General features: G+C 41.4%; 1 protein-coding gene across 2 annotated transcripts in view; it reads right to left on the bottom strand.

Annotated features, from left to right (window-relative positions):
• Positions 1 to 23,237, bottom strand: part of USP28 (ubiquitin specific peptidase 28) — a 108,080-nt gene that overhangs the window by 69,752 nt on the left and 15,091 nt on the right. For both annotated transcript variants that reach the window (XM_056544187.1, XM_056544188.1), the window contains 6 exons: positions 18,145 to 18,222; positions 15,504 to 15,636; positions 13,411 to 13,510; positions 5,976 to 6,138; positions 4,410 to 4,496; positions 686 to 823 (listed from right to left, as the gene is read on the bottom strand). In XM_056544187.1, coding sequence (XP_056400162.1) covers positions 686 to 823; positions 4,410 to 4,496; positions 5,976 to 6,138; positions 13,411 to 13,510; positions 15,504 to 15,636; positions 18,145 to 18,222 — 699 coding nt within the window. The remainder of the gene's footprint in view (positions 1 to 685; positions 824 to 4,409; positions 4,497 to 5,975; positions 6,139 to 13,410; positions 13,511 to 15,503; positions 15,637 to 18,144; positions 18,223 to 23,237) is intronic.

The raw sequence follows: 23,237 nt of genomic DNA, 5'->3' as shown, positions 1-23,237 counted from the left end.
ACACCTCTCTCCAGTTTAGGAACTGTCCAGAGCAGTATTTGTTTGCTATGGGGATTTTCTCCTGTTCTGGACAGTTCCTGATATGGACAGAGGTGTCAGCAGAGAGCACTGTGGTCGTGACAGAAAAGATATCCAAAAAGAAGAAGAAAAAAAAAAAAGTTTCCTCTGTAGTATACAGCCTGGAATAAGTACTGGAAGGATTATGATTTTTTTAATAGAAGTAATGTACAAATCTGTTTCACTTTCTGGCATCAGTTGAAAAAAAATTTCAATTAAAATAAAAAGATAGTTTTCCACCGGAGTACCCCTTTAAAAAGCTATTTTATCTAGCATTTAAAAAGGGGTGTCTGATAGGAGGAAGCCCCAGCAATGGGGGGCAGCGTTTCTAGGTATATTGACAAACCCTCTTTGCAGTAAGATTCTGTCTGCTTACATCAGTAGTCTGCAGTCATGACATCCTCTTCTGCCTAGACTATAAGCGTCATCTTGTTATCAGCCACTTTATTATGCCAAATAATTGACAAGGTTGAATTTAAGTATGGAGACCCCCATACAGAGTCACTTTAATACAGGTCATCTTTTTACGTCAGCTACTATAGAGTTTCCATTCCTATGCCTGTCACTATCAGTACTCACACAGATTAGAATACGCTTTAACAGCCATTAGTGCCGCGCACATCCTTACCTGCTGTGCTTCCTCTGACAGAAACGCATCTTTCAACAGCTCCAGGGCAGCAGAAGGATCAACAAATTTTCTATTGGATCCAACCATTAGGGCAAAGAGGTACTGGAGTTCTTGCATAAAGGCAATGTTTCTCTTTTCCTGAAACAACACATGACCCAGAATGATCGCCTGCAGTCAGTTTACCATAAGGTGCACGCACAGGGGCTGGAGATGACAGGAGTCATGATCTAGATGTAGACTCCTGGAAGTTTAAGGGATTTAGTGGAATGATAAATGCAAGGTTAAAAGCATGGGGTTATCATTTATTAACCTGGTGTCAATTCAGGGAAAATTTACAAATCTGTACTACATACAGGGGTCTGCACTGGTGCCCCTGCAGCTTTGTGCCACTATCACCTCTTCAGGAGTAAATCTCAATACACTGCAGTTAGGGCTGGGCGGTATACCGGTTCATACAGAATTTTTTGGGCTGCACGATATGAATTTTCCCCCATACCGCAATACCGGTTGGGCCCCTCCCCCTCGGGAATGTATTATCAGCCCAGCGCAGCGCTGTCCCCACATCGGAGAACTAATCCTATGTTACCCGCCAGCGCTGTTCTGCCCCCCCCCCCCCCAAATTATTGATCAGCCCAGCGGGGTACTACTCACAGATGTCACCTTCCAACACTAACCTCCTCCTCTTTGTTGGGGGCCGCCAGCGATGGAACTCACTGTACGCCAGTGGTCTCCAACCTGCGGACCTCCAGTTGATGCAAAACTACAACTCCCAGCATGCCCGGACAGCCGTTGGCTGTCCGGGCATGCTGGGAGTTATAGTTTTGCAACAGCTGGAGGTCCGCAGGTTGGAGACCACTGCTGTACGCTGTATCCCTATGCCCGGGCTGCAAAAGATATATAAAAAAAAAAAACGTTTTGGCCTGGAATATCCCTTTAAAGTTTATTTTCTGTATCAACTAGCTCCGGAAAGTTAAACAGATTTGTAATTTACTTCTATTAAAAAATCTTAATCCTTCCAATAGTTATTAGCTTTTGAAGTTGAGTTGTTGTTTTCTGTCTAACTGCTCTCTGATGACTCACGTCCAGGGAGCTGTGCAGTTCCTATGGGGATATTCTCCCATCATGCACAGTTCCCGGGACGTGACATCATCATTGAGCAGTTAGACAGGAAACTTCAGAAGCTAATAACTATTGGAAGGATTTTGCCTGGAATACCCCTTTAAACTCACCTATGTCGGCCACACGCTGGGGACTGGAACGTCGGACAGCCGCCAGTCTATCACCGGCCGGAGTGATGTCCCGCCCCGGCCAGTCATAGGCTGAGCCCACTGTCATGTAAGAAGCCATGTAAGAAGCCGTTATATACCGTGGAACCGCCGCAAGTTAAAAAAAAATACTGTGATACACATATTTGGTCATACCGCCCAGCCCTAACTGCAGTACAGCATTCTGTATCTTTTCAGTAAATTTCGTTTCTAGCCCTCTCTATGCCAAGGATTAGGGATCGACCGATTATCTGTTTGGCCAATATTACCGGCCGATAATCACGGCCGATAATCACGATTTGGGCATTATCGGTATCGCCAATTACCTTTCCGATAAGCCGATAATGCCCCGCCCCACAGAAAAGGATTGCAGTAACACGTTTTGCTAGACACATGTTTATTTCCTTTGTGTGTATTGGAACTAACACAGAAAAGGGAGGGAAAAAAAGCAAATTGGACATAATGTCACAACATACTCCAAAAATGGCTGGACAAAATTTATTGGTACCCTTTCAAAATTGTGGAAAAATAAAGATTGTTTTAAGCATGTGATGCTCCTTTAAACTCACCTGGGGCAATTAACAGGTGTGGGCAATATAAAAATCACACCTGAAAGCAGATAAAAAGGAGAGAAGTTCACTTAGTCTTTGCTTTGTGTGTCTGTGTGCCACACTAAGCATTGACAACAGAAAGAGGAGAAGAGAACTGTCTGAGGACTTGAGAACCAAAATTGTGGAAAAATATCAACAATATAAGAGGCTACAAGTCCATCTCCAGAGATCTAGATTTGCCATTGTCCACAGTGCGCAACATTATCAAGAAGTTTGCAACCCATGGCCATGTAGCTAATCTCCCCAGGCGTGAACGGAAGAAAAAAATGTATGAAAAGGTGTCAACGCAGGATTGTCTGGATGGTGGATAAGCAGCCCCAAACAAGTTCCAAAGATATTCAAGCTGTCCTGCAGGCTCAGGGAGCATCAGTGTCAGCACAAACTATCCGTCGACATTTAAATGAATTGAAACGCTATGGCAGGAGACCCAGGAGGACCCCACTGCTGACACAGAGACATAAAAAAGCAAGACTACATTTTGAAGCACTTCTTTGACATTGTGGACAAGTGTTTCAGTAACCTCACGGGAGGCTATAGGAGTTTTTTTTTTTTTTTTTTATCATTCTAACATTCCCTTTAACAATCTGAGAGGATACTGTGTTCTGAGATTTCCTGTGTGATTAGTTCCAAATATGTAACCGAAAGTCTCCAGTGTTTACAGTAGCAGCAAAGGTGGCTGGGGCTTTAACAAATAGTTATGTGCTGCAGGAAAAATCTGGTCAAAATCTATGCGGAAACTGACCTACAGTACAGATTTTACAGTCACAGGATATCAAATTATGTTGGGGGTAAGCTAAGGATTTTCCCCATTATCTTTAATGGGAAAGTCAGAATCTTGAGATTTGATGAAGCAGATTCTGCTGTGGAAATGCTGAGTTTCTGAAAAGAAAAGCTGCTAATGCATATTTTGAACATATCATAGGATAACATAGGAAGATTTATCAATAAGAATTCCCCTCAACTTTGGAGAATTTTCAACTAAAACACATTTAATAGTTTTAGTTTATAACTACATAAATAAAGCCGAATCATGGATTTTTATTTCGTTTTTTTATACGATGAGCGCTAAAACCCAAAGCATTTCTGTCCCATGTGGTCAGAAGATGAGCAGTTGTATAGCTTAACATGGCACATAGTCTAATATGTCAAACAGTTAACGGTATATGCATTGGCCCTCATTTACTATTGCAAACCTGACATGTTTTGTCGGGTTGTCCGCCAGAAATTCTGTCCGTCAGATTTTGCGCCACAATTGAAAAAACAAACAAAAAAAAAAACGACTAACTCTCCATTTTGCTAAGAAAACCCGAAACGGGTGCGTGGCCACCGGGGAAAGGTTTCCACATAAAATGTGGTGGATTTGAGCTGAGGAAAACCCGACAGAGCAGAACATGTGTAATAAAAGCAAAGTGTAAGGAAAGTGGAAAATGTAAGGAAATCTTAGTAAATACCGTGGAAAATAAATTGTAGGGAATTAAAATCCACAAAGAAACCTACACAACAATCTTAGTAAATAAGGGCCATTGTATTTTTGTGACATGTATAAATGACCTAAACCTTTTATTTGCAAAATGTTTGTAACTTTTAGGTTCTGGCTGGATCAGACTTAACTTCAAATATGTCTTTTTTTTTTTGTTTTTTGTCTGTCAGGCAAAAGGGATCTGATAATGGACAACTGCACATCAGGGCCAAAAACATTTCACATACTAGTTTAGTTGTATCATGGAATTATACTTAAAATAATATTATACGGATATTAATGATAATATAAATGTTAAAGGAGATTAAAGAATTACATTTCCTTTGAATTATAATTTTTTTTAATTTTATTTATTTTTTAATACTTACACTGCGACTTCGACACCTTTCGACCATGCTTTGGGAAATTCTGTAGCTGTGGACTAGTCTTCGGAATTCAGGTAGGTGAAAGAGCGACTGATAAAACACACACACACACATATATATATATATATTAGCACACAATGGAAAAGATGCAGATCATTCTACACAAGGTTAGTAAAGACTCTTTAACCATTGAAGCCCCTCCGCAGCACAGCCTGCCTCTACGGGCCAGACTTTTCTGTAGCTCAGGCTTTAAGTAAACCTCACCATTTTAAATAAAGAAAACAAGCGTTAGTTTTAATTGGTAGTTTAGGTTTCCACTTTATTGCAGCTCTGAAAGGAGCTCTGTGGAATACTCAGCTGGGAACCAATCAAACTGAAGGGGTTATTTCTATCTCTGAGTCACGCTAATAAACAGCAAGAAACCAATCAAGTTGCAGACCGTATTTCTAACTATGGCTTATTCTCATCACACGCACCCAGGAAACCTAGTAAAATGCTTGTTTTTAATTGTGCGCCACTAACGCCAACCAACCAGTATAACACAGTCTTTCAATTTAAGAAGCAAACTGGAGAGCTCAGTGCCAAGCCCCAGTCACTCAGCACCCCCACACCGTGGCGCTCCCTGGCTTCTCCGTTTAGCAATCAAATAGTGTAAACACAACAATTGAACAGTCAGTGTTAAGAATTCAATCTCGGAGGAATTAGAAGAATAGCGCGGAACCTAAACTTTAAATGTTCCCTGCCTTCCCTCAGTTAATGTCCCGCTCCAACTAAGTAACGTAATTAGCAATTAGGAGAGTCATACATTTTAAGGGATCTTTAATAGTCGCACAACTGTAGACACTGAGCGGATCTCTCAATAAAAGGGACATGTAAAAAAATAAATGAAAAAAACCCCAAACAACTCTGTTTCATTTGCAGGGACTGAACCGTAACAACCAACACTTAAAATACAGTTCATTGGTCTGGCACCAGGTAATACGGTACTGCCAAAACACAATGGGGAAAATGTACTAAAACAGGACAGACTTTAGTTAAAGCCTCCTATTGAATCAGATGCTGCCCCAAACGCCATGCTTTGTAATCTACTCAGAGCTGGTGTGAATTCAGCTAAAATATATTACATTCTATAGGCTGCAGTCACATCACTTTTGGGGCATACAGCAGCCAGAGCCGACAGGAGAATTTCAAAACCACCTACTGCCCGACCCCATTCATTTCAATGAAGTCCCCGGAGTCAGCTAGTGACCGGTCGGCTTATTTTCATACCGTATGCAGTTTTTGCGCCGGAGTGAAAACTGGTCTGCTGCATATACAACATTATATGGTGGCAAACTGATGCTGACTGGTGTCACTACCTCACTCGGCCGCTCACTGAAATGAATGGGGTACAGCACAGGTGCAGCAGGGGGTGGTTTTGAAATTCCCCTGTCAAATTCAGCAGCAGCATGCCCCAAATGTGATGTGAATGCAACCAAAGGACATGCTGGGAATAGGAGTTTTGTAACAACTGAAGGCACACTGGTTGGGAAATACTAATATAATATATGAAGATAAAATCTATGGCACCTGTATGACTGCACTGAACCAGCAGGTGTTCCCGATGTTCTTCAGCCCTACAGGCCAGTCACCATTCCTCCTCAAATCACTAGGGTTGGGGACATCGCCCCACGCCTCACAGCGTTTCCTCTTAGATCGGCTTTTATTTTCATGAATGTGGTGGTCACTAGATCTAAAATGAATGTATAAGTTATATAGACATTTAATAAAAGTATAACAAGTGGATACGTAGCCAACAAACAATGTCCAATCTATACTTCTCCCTCAGCAGTTTTGCACAGATTTGTGTATCTCAGTAAATAGTAAGCATGTACACCTGGCAAATATCATGGGATTTATCAAAACTGGAGAAGGTGGAGGAGCAGTTCACAGCAACCAAAGCCCAGCTCTCATCTAAAGCCCTTGTGAAATGTTAGCAGCGGATAGTGGTCAGGGAGGTGAGATCTTGGAGGACAACTAGCTAGAAAGAGACAGGATAGAAGATCTACTACAGTTTACACAAGTAATTGGTGCATGCACACTATAGGGGGAAATCTAAGCTAACTTACAGTTAGTGTAGATTTACATTCAGTTGTAATGTTACAGCCAAAGTGCCAGATTCTGTCAAATCCAACAGCAGTGGGATTTTGTGAAAGATCGGTGTGCGGGTACGTTTACTCCGGTGGATTTGCTTGTGAACTCACAACGTGTTTCCCGCTGTGAGTGTGAACGACGACAAGCTCTCCGGAGCAGATTTGTTGCTGTGGAAAATCCACCGCAGACCCTATTGACTTGCTGTGGAGAGTTCATCCCCATTCAAACTCGCAGCAGAAAACATGCAGTGAATTTCCAAGCAAACTCGCAGTCAGATACCATAAGCAGTCATTTAGACAATCTTACTCAGCAATTGACAGCTCTCTCTATGCCCACTTATATAAAAATAGCTGTCAGTCTTTCCTGGATAACCCTGGCTCCAGAAAGTTAAACAGATTTGTAAATTACTTAAAAATATTAATCCTTTCAGTACTTATGAGCTGCTGAAGTTGAGTTGTTCTTTTCTGTCTAAGTGCTCTCTGATGACACCTGTCTCGGGAACTGTCCAGAGTAGAAGCAAATCCCCATAGCAAACCTCTTCTACGCTGTGCAGTTCCGGAGACAAGCAGAGATGTCAGCAGAGAGCACTGTTGCCAGACTGAAAAGAACAACTCGACTTCAGCAACTGATAATTATTGGAAGGATTAAGATTTTTTTTTAATAGAAGTAAATTTACAAATCTGTTTAACTTTCTGGAGCCAGTTGGTATATATAAAAACTTTTTTTCCTGGAATACCCCTTTAAAGACCCTTTTAGATGTAATGTGGACAAAGAATGAAGATTGATTTCTGCAAAAACAAAAAATCTGGGTACAGATATGCATTCGAAATTCGCTTCTTGTTGTACCCTCTGTTTATAACCACGATCGTGGTAGAGTTGTCCGAGAAGACCTTTACATTGCTTTGATATAATAGATGCTGAGCCTGTAATAGGCTGATAGACAGCTGGCCGTTCTTTTGCTATTTGTTGACCGACTTTTCTTGAAATTCTCAGGGACCCTGAAGATTTAGATTTTCTATGTGAGCCCCAGGTGCTGGCATCTGTGGTCAGGATCCTTGGATCTTTTGTTAACCAGTCCAGACCTTTTGTAAGATTTGTTTCTATTAGCCACATTTCTCCATAAGGGATGTTACCGCTTTTTGGAAAGCAAGAAAACCTAAAAAGGACCTGAATGGCTTACAGTGACCTTTAGTCCAGCTGGGGCGGGGGGGGTTGGGGAGACTGAGGAATTCTAGAGAAAGCCTTTTTATTTATTTTTTTTTTACAGTGTTTAACCCCTTAAGGACCAATAAAAAAGTAAGCCTGTACGTCCCTGAAAGGCCAGGCCTTTTTTTTTTTCAAATCGGGGATGTCTGACTTCTTTAGAAAATAACTCTGGTAACGTTTTGCCAATCACGATAATTCTGACATTGTCTTTTTGTCACAAGTTGTCCTTTATGTACATAGTAAAAGAAAGCTGATATCATTTGTATTTATTTTTTTTTTTAAAGTGCAAAAAAATTATTTTAACACTAATAGGTTGCAAATATTTATACTTTCTGACCAAATAATTTATGAAACTTATACTTTCAGATGTCTACTTTATATTGAAAGCATTTCTTTTGTTTTTAATTAACATTTTAAATGAATTAGAAGCCTAACAATTTTACCTGAAATTTTCAAAATTAGAAAAGTAAATTTTTTTCATGTGCTATGCAAGGTTTGCAGAAATTTGAAGGTGGTATAACTTAGGAACCGCCCCCAAATGACACTATTTTAAAAACTAGACCTCTCACGGTATTCACTAGGGGGTACAGTGAGTATTTTAAACACCATAGTTTTTTTGGCAGGAATTACAAAATCAGTGTTAAAAATGCAAAATTAGCTTTTTTTCACAAATGAATCATTTGTGGAACATATTTTTTGTACATCACTTTTGATACTGAAAGAAATGCACCCTATATTTTATTGAGCTGCTCGGCCCATGTTTGGAAATACCCCCGCTTAGGCCATATTTGGTTCCTTGGCCCCGTGGAAGGACCCAGAAGGAGAGGAGCCCCCTTCGACTTTCTGGGCATCATTGTATGAATAGTCCCCATTCATACTGCATTTCTGCAGTATCGGTGTCATGTCAAAAAAAGAGATGCCAATGTATACTGTAGCAGTCTCATTCAGAAATTAATGGAGCTGCTACAGTATACGTCAGCATCACTCTTTTTGACGCGACGCTGACTGATACCTCTAACATACTGCTGAAACGCAGTATGAAAGGAACGCAGTGTAGGGTCACAGAGGACATCCTCAGCATATTTCACACCGTGATTGCCCCCCAGCAGTCACAAGGGCGAGATCACTGCTGCGGCTGGGTAGCTTAGTGTGTCCGCTCATGACTGCCGGCGGGAAATCCGCCGCTATGAGTGCTCACACAAAGCTAACCAGCCGCAGCAGGGAGCTCATTATTGGGACTCCTGGTGGGCATGTAATACGCTGCGGATGTGCGCCGTGTGATCCTACACATTATGCATTTTTATATTTCATTATATTTATTTAATAAATGTATTTTTAATTTTATTTGTTATCGAAACATTTTTACACTTTTCTTTTTACACTTATATTCATTTTATATATAAATTTTAATTTTTTATTTATTTTTTTTACACTTTTTTTTTTTAATGCTTTGGAATACTTCATACTCCAAAGCATTGCAGTTATATGCTGCCTGCCAGTTTTACACTAGCAGGCAGCATAGCAGGACATGCCTCTGGCACCTCCTAACAGGCAAGAACTGGGGCAGACCTGGGGGGGGGGGGGGGGGGGGGGGGTGCTACAGGAGAGAGACAGAGGGAGCCTCCTCCCTCTGTCAAAACTCCTTACAGCTCGCAGTCGCTTCCGACCTCGGCTGTAAGGATTAAACTGCCGGGACCGAAGTTTACTTTCCCCGCCCGCTGGGGATCACAGACACAGCACCCCGCAATTGCCAAAACTCTTACAGCCCGCGGTCACTTCCGACCATGGCTGTAAGGGTCCCTGCCGCAATCTCGTGGGTGCACTGGGCAGCACCCACGAGAACCATGGGCGTGTATACTGGTCCTGGTACAGAAACGTGCATCCTGCCTGGACGTGTATACACATCCATGGTCGTTAAGGTGTTAAGACCCAAGAGCTGTTTGAAATCTGCTCCCACTCTGAAAAGAAAAGAACTTTCTCAGCCTGCTGCCGACGAACTAAATCGTCACTGCTGACCTGTTTTTTTTTCAGCTGTAGAGGACGGCTGATTAAACACGCATCCTTTAGATTTCTTGGGAATTCGCCAACTAGAGGATTCCCCAGATTTGTGGATCTGACCTCTGGTTTTCCTATTTGAGAAATAGGGTCTATCAGGTCTGAAGGGAGGAGGACTAAGGAAATTTCTCTTCCTGTCACCGGCCTTCCCTAAGATCTGATAGAGGGGGACTGAACAGAGGATTACCTTCACAAGGCCAACTAACCTCCCCTGACCTATTTTTTAACCAGAGGGCCCTACAACCAGAGTCGGACATTGCCTCAGAACTGGCAGACAGCCTTAAAAGAATCAGAAGAGGAGTCTATAAAATATGCTGCAGATTTTTTGATTAATGGGACAGAAGACGACAATTGCTCATGAGGAACATTATTTTGAATGCCCATAGACAACTGGTCAATCCAGATTAGCATAGATCTACCCAGGAGGCTGCGACATTAGGTTTAAAGGAAGCCGTAGCAGCTTCACATGCACGCTTCAAAAAAGAATCTTTCAGAAGCCCAAGATCATTCATTGGAAATGCTCCTTTTCTAGATAGTTTAGATATAGAGGCATCAATTTTCGGAACCTTCTCCCAGGAAACTAGATCTGTGTCAAACGGGTATTTTCTTTTAAATTCCTTTGGTAAAAAAGATTTTCTATCTGGATTACCGCATTCTTTTTTAATTAGAGAAATAAAACTTCTATGTACTGGAAACAACCTTTCGCTTTTTTGGCTCCAAACCCTCAAACATGATATCCTGCACAGATTTGATTTGTTTGGGGTCCTCAATATTCATGGTATGTCTTATGCTTTTGATAAGGCTATCAGTGTCCTCTGCTAGAAAAAAAAATGTAGAATCTTCTGCAGATGAGGACTCGTCATCTGAGTCCACACAGCCCCGGATAATTCTCTCTTCCGAGCCTGCACCGGGTGAAGCATCACCCACAGTAGCATCAGGAGCAGTCACAGAAGTGGGTGCAGAGGTATTCATAGATTTAAAAGGATTCTGAATTAGGGCTGGGCGGTATGACCAAATATGTGGATCATGTTTTTTTTTTTTTTTACTTACGGCGGTTCCACGGTATATAGCTGTATTTTCTCACCCCCCCCCCAAATCATATGACCCGCCAGCGCTGTTCTGTCCCCAGCCAACTGCTGACCGAGCATGCTGGGAGTTGTAGTTTTGCAACAGCTGGAGGTCCGCAGGTTTGAGACCACTGCTGTACGCTGTATACCTATGCCAGGGCTGCAAAAGATACAGGAAATTAACTTAACTCACCCACCACGGCCGCACACAGGTGACTGGAACGTGGACAGCCGTCAGCCTATAACCGGCCGGAGCGATGTTCCACCCCGGCCAGGGATAGGTTAAACGCACGTTAAACATCATGTAAGAAGCCGGCCAGAGCTCCTTACATGACAGTTGGCTCAGCCTATCACTGGCCGGGGCGGGACATCTCTCCGGCCGGTGATAGGCTGACGGCTGTCCACGTTCCAGTCCCCTGCATGCGGCCGAGGTGGGCGAGTTAAAAGTTTATTTTCTGTTTCTTTTGCAGCCCGGGCATAGGTATATAGCATACAGCAGTGGTCTCAAACCTGCGGACCTCCAGCTGTTGCAAAACTACAACTCCCAGCATGCGTTGGAGACCACTGGCGTACAGTATAGAGTTCCAGCTCCCCAGCGGCCCCCAACAAAGAGGAGGAGGGCAGTGCTTGACATCTGTGAGTAGTACCCCGCTGGGCTGATCCTTAATTTGGGGGGGGGGGCAGAACAGTGCTGGCGGGTAAACATAGGATTAGTTCCCCGATGTGGGGACAGCGCTGCGCTGATAATACATTCCCGAGGGGAAGGGGCCCAACCGGTATTGCGGTATGGGGGGAAATTCATATTGTGCAGCCTAAAAAAATTGGGTATTCGGTATGAACCGGCATACCGCCCAGCCCTATTCTGAATCTCTACTCTTATTATCTCCTGCATTGAAGATAGCAGAGACGGCACCTCAGTAGAAAAAAAACTTTAACTACACAGGAAGAACAAGTCTGTTTATCATATCCCTGTGGCAGCTTAGTCCTACATGTATTACATTCTGCATGCTTCAATTTTTTTTGGTAGATTTTTTGTAGTAACATCACCCTACAAAAAACAGAAATAAACCAGATTAAGCATATGAACCCCAAAAGGAAGGAATAGGTACACTTAGGACGGGGTCTTTGCTGTAACTTCAGCCTATTCCCATTGGGGTTCCTCTTTGTTAGAGCTCATGATGTAGATGAGTCTCCCACTTGCCAACACTTCTTTAGCTGGCTGAGACCACTTTGCACAGAGGCCTCCTATATACTATTGCGGAAGCACTTCCGTACCACTGCACCGGCGTCTGACATCAGATCCAGGTCCCGATCACCGAACCCCTACGACGTCAGATCCGCCCAGCAGCATCACGGCCCTGTATCCCGTCAGATAGGATGTAGCGAGGTGCGTGCGCGGAGGAACAGGAACTACCAGCTGTTCCTCCACTCTCTGCTCCAGCCCGAGTCGCGTGCACCGGCAACCAATGCTCCCCACCTGAAGGCCGCACCGGAACAAGTAAGTGGCCGCAGGCTCCGCAACCTCACCACGCCAGGGAGGTATATAGGGGAAAGGAGAAACCCCAAAACTAGGGGGAATTACTATCCCACCCTCAGCTTCTTCCACTACCTGAGAAAGGGACTCCTGCCCAGTCAGGCTTCCATAGGGACAGAAAACACACTGAGGCTGGAGAGGAGGGCTCTTTTTATTCTCAGGTTTCCTGTCCCTAGGGGCAGAGTCCCTCAGGTGGTGCTGTCATGGCGAAGGGGAACAGTGAGTTTGTCAGGGATCCATCGCAATGTCAAGAACAGCAGGTTGAGAGTCTCCTGTCTGAATGATGGAGGCCATGGATGTGAACTGATAATCTGTTTAGTGTCTATGGGAGCTGCCAGTAATAGCTATCTTCATCAGTGTTATAGACAGTAAATGGAAAGCCAACGCAGATGTATCCGCTTCTCAAGACTTCCGCTCCTGCGCTCAAGGTCGCAGGAAATCCTAGTTGTCAGATCCCCTCCCATGATCATACACTCTTATCCCATATCTACAGAAAATAAGTTAAGAGTTGAAGGCGCTATCCAGGATTAGAAATAACAGCGACTTTCATCCTAAAACAGCACCACTTTTGTCTGTATGTGGTATTACAACTCTGCTCCATTTACTTCAACAGAACTTAAAGGGGTAATCTAGAAATAGAAAAACAGATCATTCCTTCCAAAATGGGCATCGTACCTGTCCTCAGGTTGTGTATGGTATTACAACTAGATCCCATTTACTTCAATGGAACTAAACTGCACTACCACACACAACCTGAGGACATGTGCTTTAGAAAAAAAAAAAAGAAAAAAAAAATTAGCTCTGTTTTTTTAATCCTGGATAACCCCTTTAACTGCAAAACAATACAAACTAAAGGACAAGAGTGGCGCAGTTTCTGGAAAAATCAGCAATTTTCTTTGTAATCCTGGATACCCTTTTAAATGTGGGACAAGACCACTAAAAAGTGCCACTTTATAAAAGCAAATCCTAAATTTGCATTAACAAAAACCCTTTAGGTTCACTACCATACCTGTTGGGATCTCTCGCCTCCAGATGATTTGTGGCTTCTTGTAAACTAAGAGCGATTGCTGCCTGAAGGTCATCTTTATTATCCACTGGGTCAACCATACCTGAAAAACAAGGCGTTCAATCTACTATTGTAATATACAGAATAAAATCTCAGGTGGGTTAATGGAAAAAGCTTCAGAGCCTGGTGCAACGAAAGGTGATAAGAAATGGCAGGTATGACGAATTTTCTAATGCCATTTTATATAGTAACATGTGGCCTATAGGAAACTTTCACGCTTGCCTTGCAGAACCATAGCAGCATGCAGGGCACTCTATAGTTTATCAATGGACTTGTGGTACCGGTCGATATAAAACATCCTAATATTGCCAATGGCTCTGCAGCACGATAACAAGTCATCCACATCCCACAGCTCTACAGCTTATTGACAGGACGCTGCCACAGTCAGGACGGAGGGGGAGGGGAGCTTCTTTAATACCAATAAGGGATTGTTAACTAAGCATTTACCTAATATGCAGAAGCGGATATAGATATAGATAGATAGATAGATAGATAGATAGAGAGAGAGATGATTGATAGAGAGAGAGAGAGGATTGATAGAGAGAGAGATGATTGATAGAGAGAGAGAGAGAGAGATGATTGATAGAGAGAGAGAGAGAGATGATTGATAGAGAGAGAGAGAGAGAGAGAGAGATGATTGATAGCGAGAGAGAGAGAGAGAGAGATGATTGATAGAGAGAGAGAGAGAGAGAGAGAGAGAGAGATGATTGATAGAGAGAGAGAGAGATGATTGATAGAGAGAGAGAGAGAGAGAGAGAGAGATGATTGATAGAGAGAGAGAGAGAGAGATGATTGATAGAGAGAGAGAGAGAGAGATGATTGATAGAGAGAGAGAGAGAGAGATGATTGATAGAGAGAGAGAGAGAGAGAGAGAGAGAGAGAGAGAGAGAGAGAGAGAGATGATTGATAGCGAGAGAGAGAGAGAGAGAGAGAGATGATTGATAGCGAGAGAGAGAGAGAGAGATGATTGATAGAGAGAGAGAGAGAGAGAGAGAGAGATGATTGATAGAGAGAGAGAGAGAGAGAGAGAGATGATTGATAGAGAGAGAGAGAGAGAGAGAGAGAGATGATTGATAGCGAGAGAGAGAGAGAGAGATGATTGATAGCGAGAGAGAGAGAGAGATGATTGATAGAGAGAGAGAGAGAGATGATTGATAGCGAGAGAGAGAGAGAGAGAGATGATTGATAGCGAGAGAGAGAGAGAGAGAGAGATGATTGATAGCGAGAGAGAGAGAGAGAGAGAGAGAGAGAGAGAGAGAGAGAGAGATGATTGATAGCGAGAGAGAGAGAGAGAGAGAGAGATGATTGATAGCGAGAGAGAGAGAGAGAGATGATTGATAGAGAGAGAGAGAGAGAGAGAGAGAGATGATTGATAGAGAGAGAGAGAGAGAGAGAGAGATGATTGATAGAGAGAGAGAGAGAGAGAGAGATGATTGATAGCGAGAGAGAGAGAGAGAGATGATTGATAGCGAGAGAGAGAGAGAGATGATTGATAGCGAGAGAGAGAGAGAGATGATTGATAGCGAGAGAGAGAGAGAGAGAGATGATTGATAGCGAGAGAGAGAGAGAGAGAGATGATTGATAGCGAGAGAGAGAGAGAGAGAGAGATGATTGATAGCGAGAGAGAGAGAGAGAGAGATGATTGATAGCGAGAGAGAGATGATTGATAGCGAGAGAGAGATAGAGAGATCGAGATAGAGATAGAGATAGAGATAGAGATAGAGATATATATATATATATATATATATATATATATATATATATATATATATATATATATATATATATAGACAGCTGAAATTATATTTTCTATAAAGGCCAATAGACCAAAAACAGCAATCTGTTAGTGACCATCTAGAATCTCATAAAACATTGTTGTGCCATGTCTGCTACAGTGTTTCCCAACCAGGGTGCCTCCAGCTGTTGCAAAACTACAATTCCAAGTATGCCCAGACGGGCATACTTGGAATTGTAGTTTTGCAACAGCTGGAGGCACCCTGGTTGGGAAACACTGGTCTACTAGGAAGAGAACGTACCATTTGCTCCTTGAATTACTGTAGCACTTTCATCAGCATTAGATGGCTCCGTAGCTAGTTCCCTGGAATCTGGCTCCTTTGTACATTCATCGGTGAGAAGACCCACAGCCTGTTCAATGTTATTATTACTGGCCTAAAGTATTGGGGGGGGAAATGTGATTAGAAAAAGGTCAACGTAACATTTATATATACAATGAAGTCTCTGGGAGACACTAATAAACATTCAGTCAAAGGGGGTTGTATAGGATTAGAAATATGGGGCTGCTTATGTTTATGTCTGGAATGGCAGCTCAGCTTCAGTGTAGTTAACAGGGGTAAGCTGGAAAAATATTGTCCATATATAACTCCTCCTGTTACTACGGCTCTATCAGACCTATGGTCTGAACATTAATTAAAATAACCAGGGAGTGTAAAAGAGGGTAATACCTTTTGGGCAATATAGAGGTCTCCAAAACCGCAACTCACATATCTCACAAGTCCAAAATGTTAATTTATTCATAAGATATGTGCTACGATAAAGAGGTCTCCAAAAGAATAAGAGGACGGAGCCCTCGGAACACCACAGCAGTTGGGAGGAACGCCGTCCTGCTCTCAGTTAAAGCAGACACAGCCGATTCCAAAATACGGTTTGTCCCAGCGTTCCTCCCAACTGCTGTGGTGTTCCGAGGGCTCCGTCCTCTTATTCTTTTGGAGACATCTTTATCGTCCAGAAGTTATGACCTTCTTTTATACTCTGCTTTTATTTTGATTCATGTTGGAAGAACACAGCCACGTTTTTCATAACCTGTCTTTTCATTTCTGAGCAGTGTTGGCGAGTGTCAAGGGGGTGGAGCAGAGCTGCTCAAGTGCCACAGCCGGTCACACTCCTCACTTGACCCAACCTCCCAAATCCCCCCTTTATCGATGTACACAGCTCTGCACATCAGTCAAGGAAGGGCTGGGAGATGAGGCTATGGAGGAGGTGTGCAAGGTTGTGGCACTTGAGCACCTTGGCTCCACCTCCTTGACACTTGGTTGAGAAATAAAGACAATTTTCTACAAAAGGAACAGCTTGCTTTTATACAGCTTTCAAATGGTGTCTGCTGCTCTTAGAAGTAAACACAGCTGACATTTCCCATTTGAAAACTATATTTTTCTGATCTGTTGCAGTGTTTCACAGCGAATCCCCACACATTACTATGTGGAAGCTTGTGCTTGTTTTATGTCGTCTGTGGTTCTGGTGGCATAAATAAAGAGGCAGGCTTACTTTAAAGACCTGGGTGGAGAGTTATCAAAACCTGTCCAGAGGAAAAAATGCTGAGTTGCCCATAGCAACCAAATTGCTTCTTTAATTTTTCAGAGACCTTTTCACAAATTACAGAAGCGATCTGATTGGTTGCTATGGGCAACTCAGCAACTTTTCCTCTGGACAGGTTTTGATAACTCTCCCCCATGGAAACATAGAATATTGTAGACAAAAAAAGACCCCCTGGTCTCTCTAGTCTGTTATATCATCAATAAAATAGATATCTTCTTATTCCATGCAGATTTAAATTCGCTTACTGGGGATTTACCAACCACATCAGCTGGTAGTTTGTTCCACACATCTACTACTCTTTTAGTAAAATAATATTTTCTCACATGGCTCCTGATCTTTCAACCAACTAACCTCAAATTATCTCCCTGTGGGTGAAGATTAATCAAAACCTGTGTATAGCAAATGTTGACCAGTTGCCCACAGCAAATGGTTTCTTTTATTTTTCTAAAGGCCTCTGAAAAATGAAAGAAGCGATCTGATTGGTTGCTATGGCTCAACTTTTCCTCTGCACAGGTGTTGGTAAAATTGCCCCTCTGTTCAATTTACTAAATGTATTTATTATATACTCTTCCGTTCTGAAACTTACTTAACCCTTTAACATATTTAAAGGTTTCAAGTCAGACTATTGATAAGACTACTTATACTACTAAATAACTCAAAAAGTCATTTCTTGTCTCCCCTCAAATCAAGTCACAAAATCAAATTCTAATGTGGCTAAATTATACACAGTGGTCCCTCAAGTTACAATATTAATTGGTTCCAGGATGACCATTGTATGTTGAGACCAAAGAATGTTGAGACCATAACTATGGAAACCTAGTATTTGGTTCTGAAGCCCCCGAAATGTCATCCAAAAATAGGGAAAAGTGAGGATTGAAGAAATATAAATAGATAACTAATACAGATAAAGCAAATCCCTACATATAAAAGAAAAAGATCTGCTGGGAGCTGTAATCACTGTCTAGAGGACAGGAGCTTCTTCAGGGTCCTGTACAGTACACAGTGTCTCAAAAAAAAGTAACATGGAGCCGCCCTCACCTAGAGCAGCTATCCCTGGCACAGGTAAAGAGTAGTACAGAACTTTTAATACCTTCCTGTACTGTAGGGGGCGCTAACAGACAGCCAGTCAGTGCAGGTACTTTAGGAATACAGGGGTTTTACCAGTGAAATGCCCATTCCCATTGGACAGTTCTTCCGGCCATTGACACGTATCACAGATCTGAACTGTCTGTAGCATTGTATGTCGAGTCTTGTTTCAACTTACAATGGTCCAGAAAAGATTGTATGTTGAGGCCACTGTAAGTTGGGGGATCACTGTATAAACATTAAAAATGACTAACCTACCTTAAGTGCCTCACTGAGAAAGGCTACATCTTGAATCCCTGTGATCTCCTTCAGTTGGTTTATCAGCATCTGACTTTCCTGGAACAAGGAAAATTATCAAATAAAATGTAAAAAAATAAAAAATAAAAATAAAAAAATAAAAAACATATACATATACATATTATATATATATATATATATACACACATATATACATATATATATATACATACATATATATATGTGTGTGCATATATTTATTTATTTTATTTTTTTATTTATTCGGGGAGATTTATCAAAACCGGTGTAGAGGAAGAGTAGTGCAGTTGCCCATAGCAACACATATTTGATTTATATAGATCAAATATGTGTGTGTTGCTATGGGCACTGCACCACTCTTCCTAAAAAAAATAATAATAATAATAATAAATAAAATAAATAAATAAATAAAATAATAATACCGTAATAATAATAATAATAATAATAATAATAATAATAATAATACACACACACACACAGTGGGGCAAAAAAAGTATTTAGTCAGCCACGGATTGTGCAAGTTCTCTCACTTAAAAAGATGAGAGAGGCCAGTAATTTTCATCAACTATGAGAAACCTAATGTGAAAAAAAATTTCAAAATAAAATCACACTGTCTAATTTTTAAAGAATGTATTTGCAAATTATGGTGGAAAATAAGTATTTGGTCAATAACAAAAGTTAATCTCAATATTTTGCTATATACCCTTTGTTGGGGAGGTCAAACATTTTCTTTAAATCTTCAAGGTTTTCACACACTGTTGCTGGTATTTTGGCCCATTCCTCCATGCAGATCTCCTCTAGAGCAGTGATGTTTTGGGGCTATCACTGGGCAACACGGACTTTCAACTCCCTCCAAAGGTTTTCTATGGGGTTGAGATCTAGAGACTGGCTAGGCCACTCCAGGACCTTGAAATGCTTTGTTTGAAGCCACTCCTTTGTTGCCAGGGCGGTGTGTTTGGGATCATTGTCATGCTGAAAGACCCAGCCACGTTTCATCTTCAATGTCCTTGCTGATGGAAGGAGGTTTTCACTCAAAATCTCACAATACATGGCCTATTCATTCTTTCCTTTACATGGATCAGTCGTCCTGGTCCCTTTGCAGAAAAACAGCCCCAAAGCATGATGTTTCCACTCCCATGCTTCACAGTAGGTATGGTGTGCTTTGGATGCAACTCCGCATTGTTTCTCTTTCAAACACGAGTTGAGTTTTTACCAAATAGTTCTACTTTGGTTTCATCTGACCATATGACATTCTCCCAATCCTCTTCTGGATCAAACTTCAGACGGACCCGGACAGGTACTGGCTTAAGCAGGGGGGGACACCTCTGGCACTGTATGATTTGAGTCCCTGGAGGCGTAGTGCGTTACTGATGGTAGCCTTTGTTACTTTGGACCCAGCTCTCTGCAGGTCATTCACCAGGTCCCCCGTGTGGTTCTGGGATTTTTGCTCACCCATTCGTGAAATAATTTTGACACCACGGGGTGAGATCTTGCGTGGAGCACCAGATCGAGGGAGATTATCAGTGTTCTTGTATGTCTTCCATTTTCTAATAATTGCTCCCACAGTTGATTTCTTCACACCAAGCAGTTTGCCTAATGCAAACTCAGTCTTCACAGCCTGGTGCAGGTCTACAATTTTGTTTCTGGTGTCCTTTGACAGCTCTTTGGTCTTGGCCATAGTGGAGTTTGGAGTGTGACTGTTTGAGGTTGTGGACAGGTGTCTTTTATATTGATAAGTTCAAACAGATGCCATTAATACAGGTAACAAGTGGAGGACAGAGGAGACTCTTAGTGCGTTCACACGGTGTAAATGAAGAGTAAATGAAGAGTAATTCACGCCGAAAAATTTACGAGCGCAAAAAATAATTTTATTTTTGCGGGAAATTTGCGCGCAATTCGCGTGGAAAGAAGTGAAGGGGTTTTCAGCCATTTCCGCGCAAATTGCGCGCGAATTCCGCACAAATTGTGCGCGAAAACGATGTCGGGTGTTTTTTTTTTTTACCATTGACATCAATTGATTTCTGCTAGCGGATTCTGCTTGAAGAATGAACATGTCCTTTCTTCAAGCGGAACGGAATTTAGCGTCTGAATTCTGCTAGCAGAATTTCCGCAGTGTGAACAGGCCAGCAGAAATAACATTAAAGTCAATGGGCAGAGCAGATGTGCATTAATTTAGAGCGGAGAATTCAAGAGGAATTACTTGAGTAAATTCCTCTTGAATTACTCCGTGTGAACGCACCCTTAAAGAAAAAGTTACAGGTCTGTGAGAGCCAGAAATCTTGCTTGTTTGTAGGTGACCAAATACGGTACTTATTTTCCACCATAATTTGCAAATGAATTCTTTAAAAATTCGACAATGTGATTTTATGGATTTATTTTTCTCATTATGTCCCTCATAGTTGTGGTATAGCTATGATGAAAATTACAGGCCTCATCTTTTTAAGTGGGAGAACCTGCACAATTGGTTGCTGACAATACTTTTTGCCCCAATGTATGTATGTGTGTATATAATATATAACAGAATAATAAATTATTAATAATAATAATAATAATAATAATACAAATACTGCAATAGTTTTTCCCCATTCATTCAAAGTGATTATTGTTTCACTCGGTCCTTGTGCGTTTTTGTGTATATGTGAAGTATACATATAATTATATATACGCACACAGACTATTATTTCTAATTCAGGACAGGTTGTATTTGCACTGGTGACGGCACAGAATCACCACAGGAATGGTGCGGCTTGTGAGGATGTCAGAGACTAGGACCGTCCTGGGCTGTTATGTGCACTGGGACATATAAGGAGGCGAGGGAATGCAAATGAGCCTGATGGGCTATTTTAAGGTTGGTTACACATGCCATTTGTGTTTGTCATTACTGCCTCACAATGAGGTGCCAGCCTCTCGTCACTAACACTGCAGCCATGATATTGAGCAGAACTCATCCATCTTCTTTCGGATGGGCAGATGCTGTGTTCTGCTGCTCATTCCTATTTAAATGGCCTGGCAGGGTTGGGGGGCACTGTACAATATGGAAATGAAAAAATATTGAGATTTTATACCATGTGAACCTTAAAATCCAATGTACTTAAGAAAATAGAAAACACAAGACATCATAATGAAATTGTCCAGTAATACAGATGAAATAGAGAAGAAAAAAAAACCTTACAGCCTGAAGTGGATTTTAGGCACCCTGCAGATTTTTACGATAAATAAAATCTATAGTGAACATTAGCAAGTGAGTGCTGGGAGGCACCCTGGTTGGGAAACACTGCATTACCCTATGAAGTATTGTACTGAATAATGAAAGATTTGTGCTACAGTTTTTACACTTACGGTAGCTTTTTCTGCACTAAATATACACACACACACATATATATATATATATATATATATATATATATATATATATATATACACACACACACAGAATTTCCAAATTCTGCTACATGAGACACCGTCACACAGGATAATCCGGGGGTTAGCTGCCATATGAATACATGGTTTTCCATCATCCTTGATCTTACTATAGATACTTGGTTAATACCAAGAAATTATTTTATCATCATTTTTATTAATTTATTATTATTATAACAAGAAGCTCAAGCTAGAAGCTGTGGATTATACTGATATTTGAAGAAAAGCTTAGGCCAGGAAGGACTCCTCTTAATCCCACTTTACACCCTAAGGCCATGTTCACACAATATTTACAGTGTTCTCATAATACATTTTTTTTTTTCAGTCATAAAATTAATGGGTGCGCACACTAATGCCTATTACTCAAAAACCTATGGGTGTTTTACAGCACAAACAAAATGTGCAAAAATACATTGTGCGAGCATGGCCTAAGGAAGACACTTCTTTTTGATGATTATTATTACAGGTTTGGGAATTGCAAATATAGCAATCGCCTAATATCTACCAACTATTAACCAAACAAATCCCATCCTCTAATCCCAACTTCTTCTGGTTCCAGTGATGTGCTGCAGGTGGAGCCTGGCTGAGCGGACAGTTCCTGTGGGGATGACATCACAGAAACTAGAAAGAAACAGGAACTGGGAGCTGATGTAACAGCAGCTGTGAGGGAACTAGGGCAGGTGAGGATCACTTTTTTTTTTTTTTTATTTATTTAATTTATTTTTTTTAAAGGGGTTATCCAGGAAAAAAAAAATGTTTTCTTATATCAACTGGCTCCAGAGAGTTAAACAGTTTTGTAAATAACTTCTATTTAAAAATCTTAATCCTTTCAGTACTTATGAGCTGCTGAAGTTGAGTTGTTCTTTTCTATCCAAGTGCTCTCTGATTACACGTGTCTCGGGAACTGCCCAGTTTAGAAGCAAATCCCCATAGCAAACCTCTTCTACTCTGCAGTTCCCGAGACAAGCAGATATGTCAGCAGAGAGCACTGTTGCCAGACAGAAATCAACAACTCAACTTAAGCAGCTGTTAATTATTTGAAGTTTTAAGATTTTTTAATAGAAGTAATATACAAATCTGTTTAACTTTCTGGAGCCAGTTGATAAAAGAAAAAAAGTTTTTTCCTGGAATACCCCTTTAAGCACATCTCATCCACATTATATAAGAAGTGCACCACAGTAAGAGTTAAGGCATTCAAGTCAAGTATATCTGACAGGTAGATGATAATTGCTCAGTTTGGGTGGCTATGTGTAAGTTACTGTCAGCTGGAATTCTTGATAGCCTCCAGGAAATTTCAAGAGTAGAATTAGTCCATGTTAACATGGCAGAAATTTTGCGGAATGTCCAAACTGGTGGATATTCTGCAAATAGCTGCCACTGACCTGAACATGGCAGCTCTTCAGTGGACATCAGTATTGGAATTTCTGCAGCAGAAACATCTGCAGTGTAATTGCCGCCGTGTCATTGAGCAGCAGAATCTCATTAAAAACAATGGGACTTTGCTGCAACAAAATTTCTGAGCTGAGTTTTTCCACTGGATTCTGCTCAGAAATTCCACTATGTGAATATTACCTTATAGGTATTTTGTGTATTACAAACAATAAAAGAATCCCTTCCTGGACACAATAAGGAGATTTCTCAAAACCTGTGCAGAG

Source organism: Hyla sarda, chromosome 10 (assembly GCF_029499605.1).
Source record: "Hyla sarda isolate aHylSar1 chromosome 10, aHylSar1.hap1, whole genome shotgun sequence".
Lineage (NCBI taxonomy): Eukaryota > Metazoa > Chordata > Amphibia > Anura > Hylidae > Hyla > Hyla sarda.
This window is presented reverse-complemented; position numbering and strand designations above follow the sequence as displayed.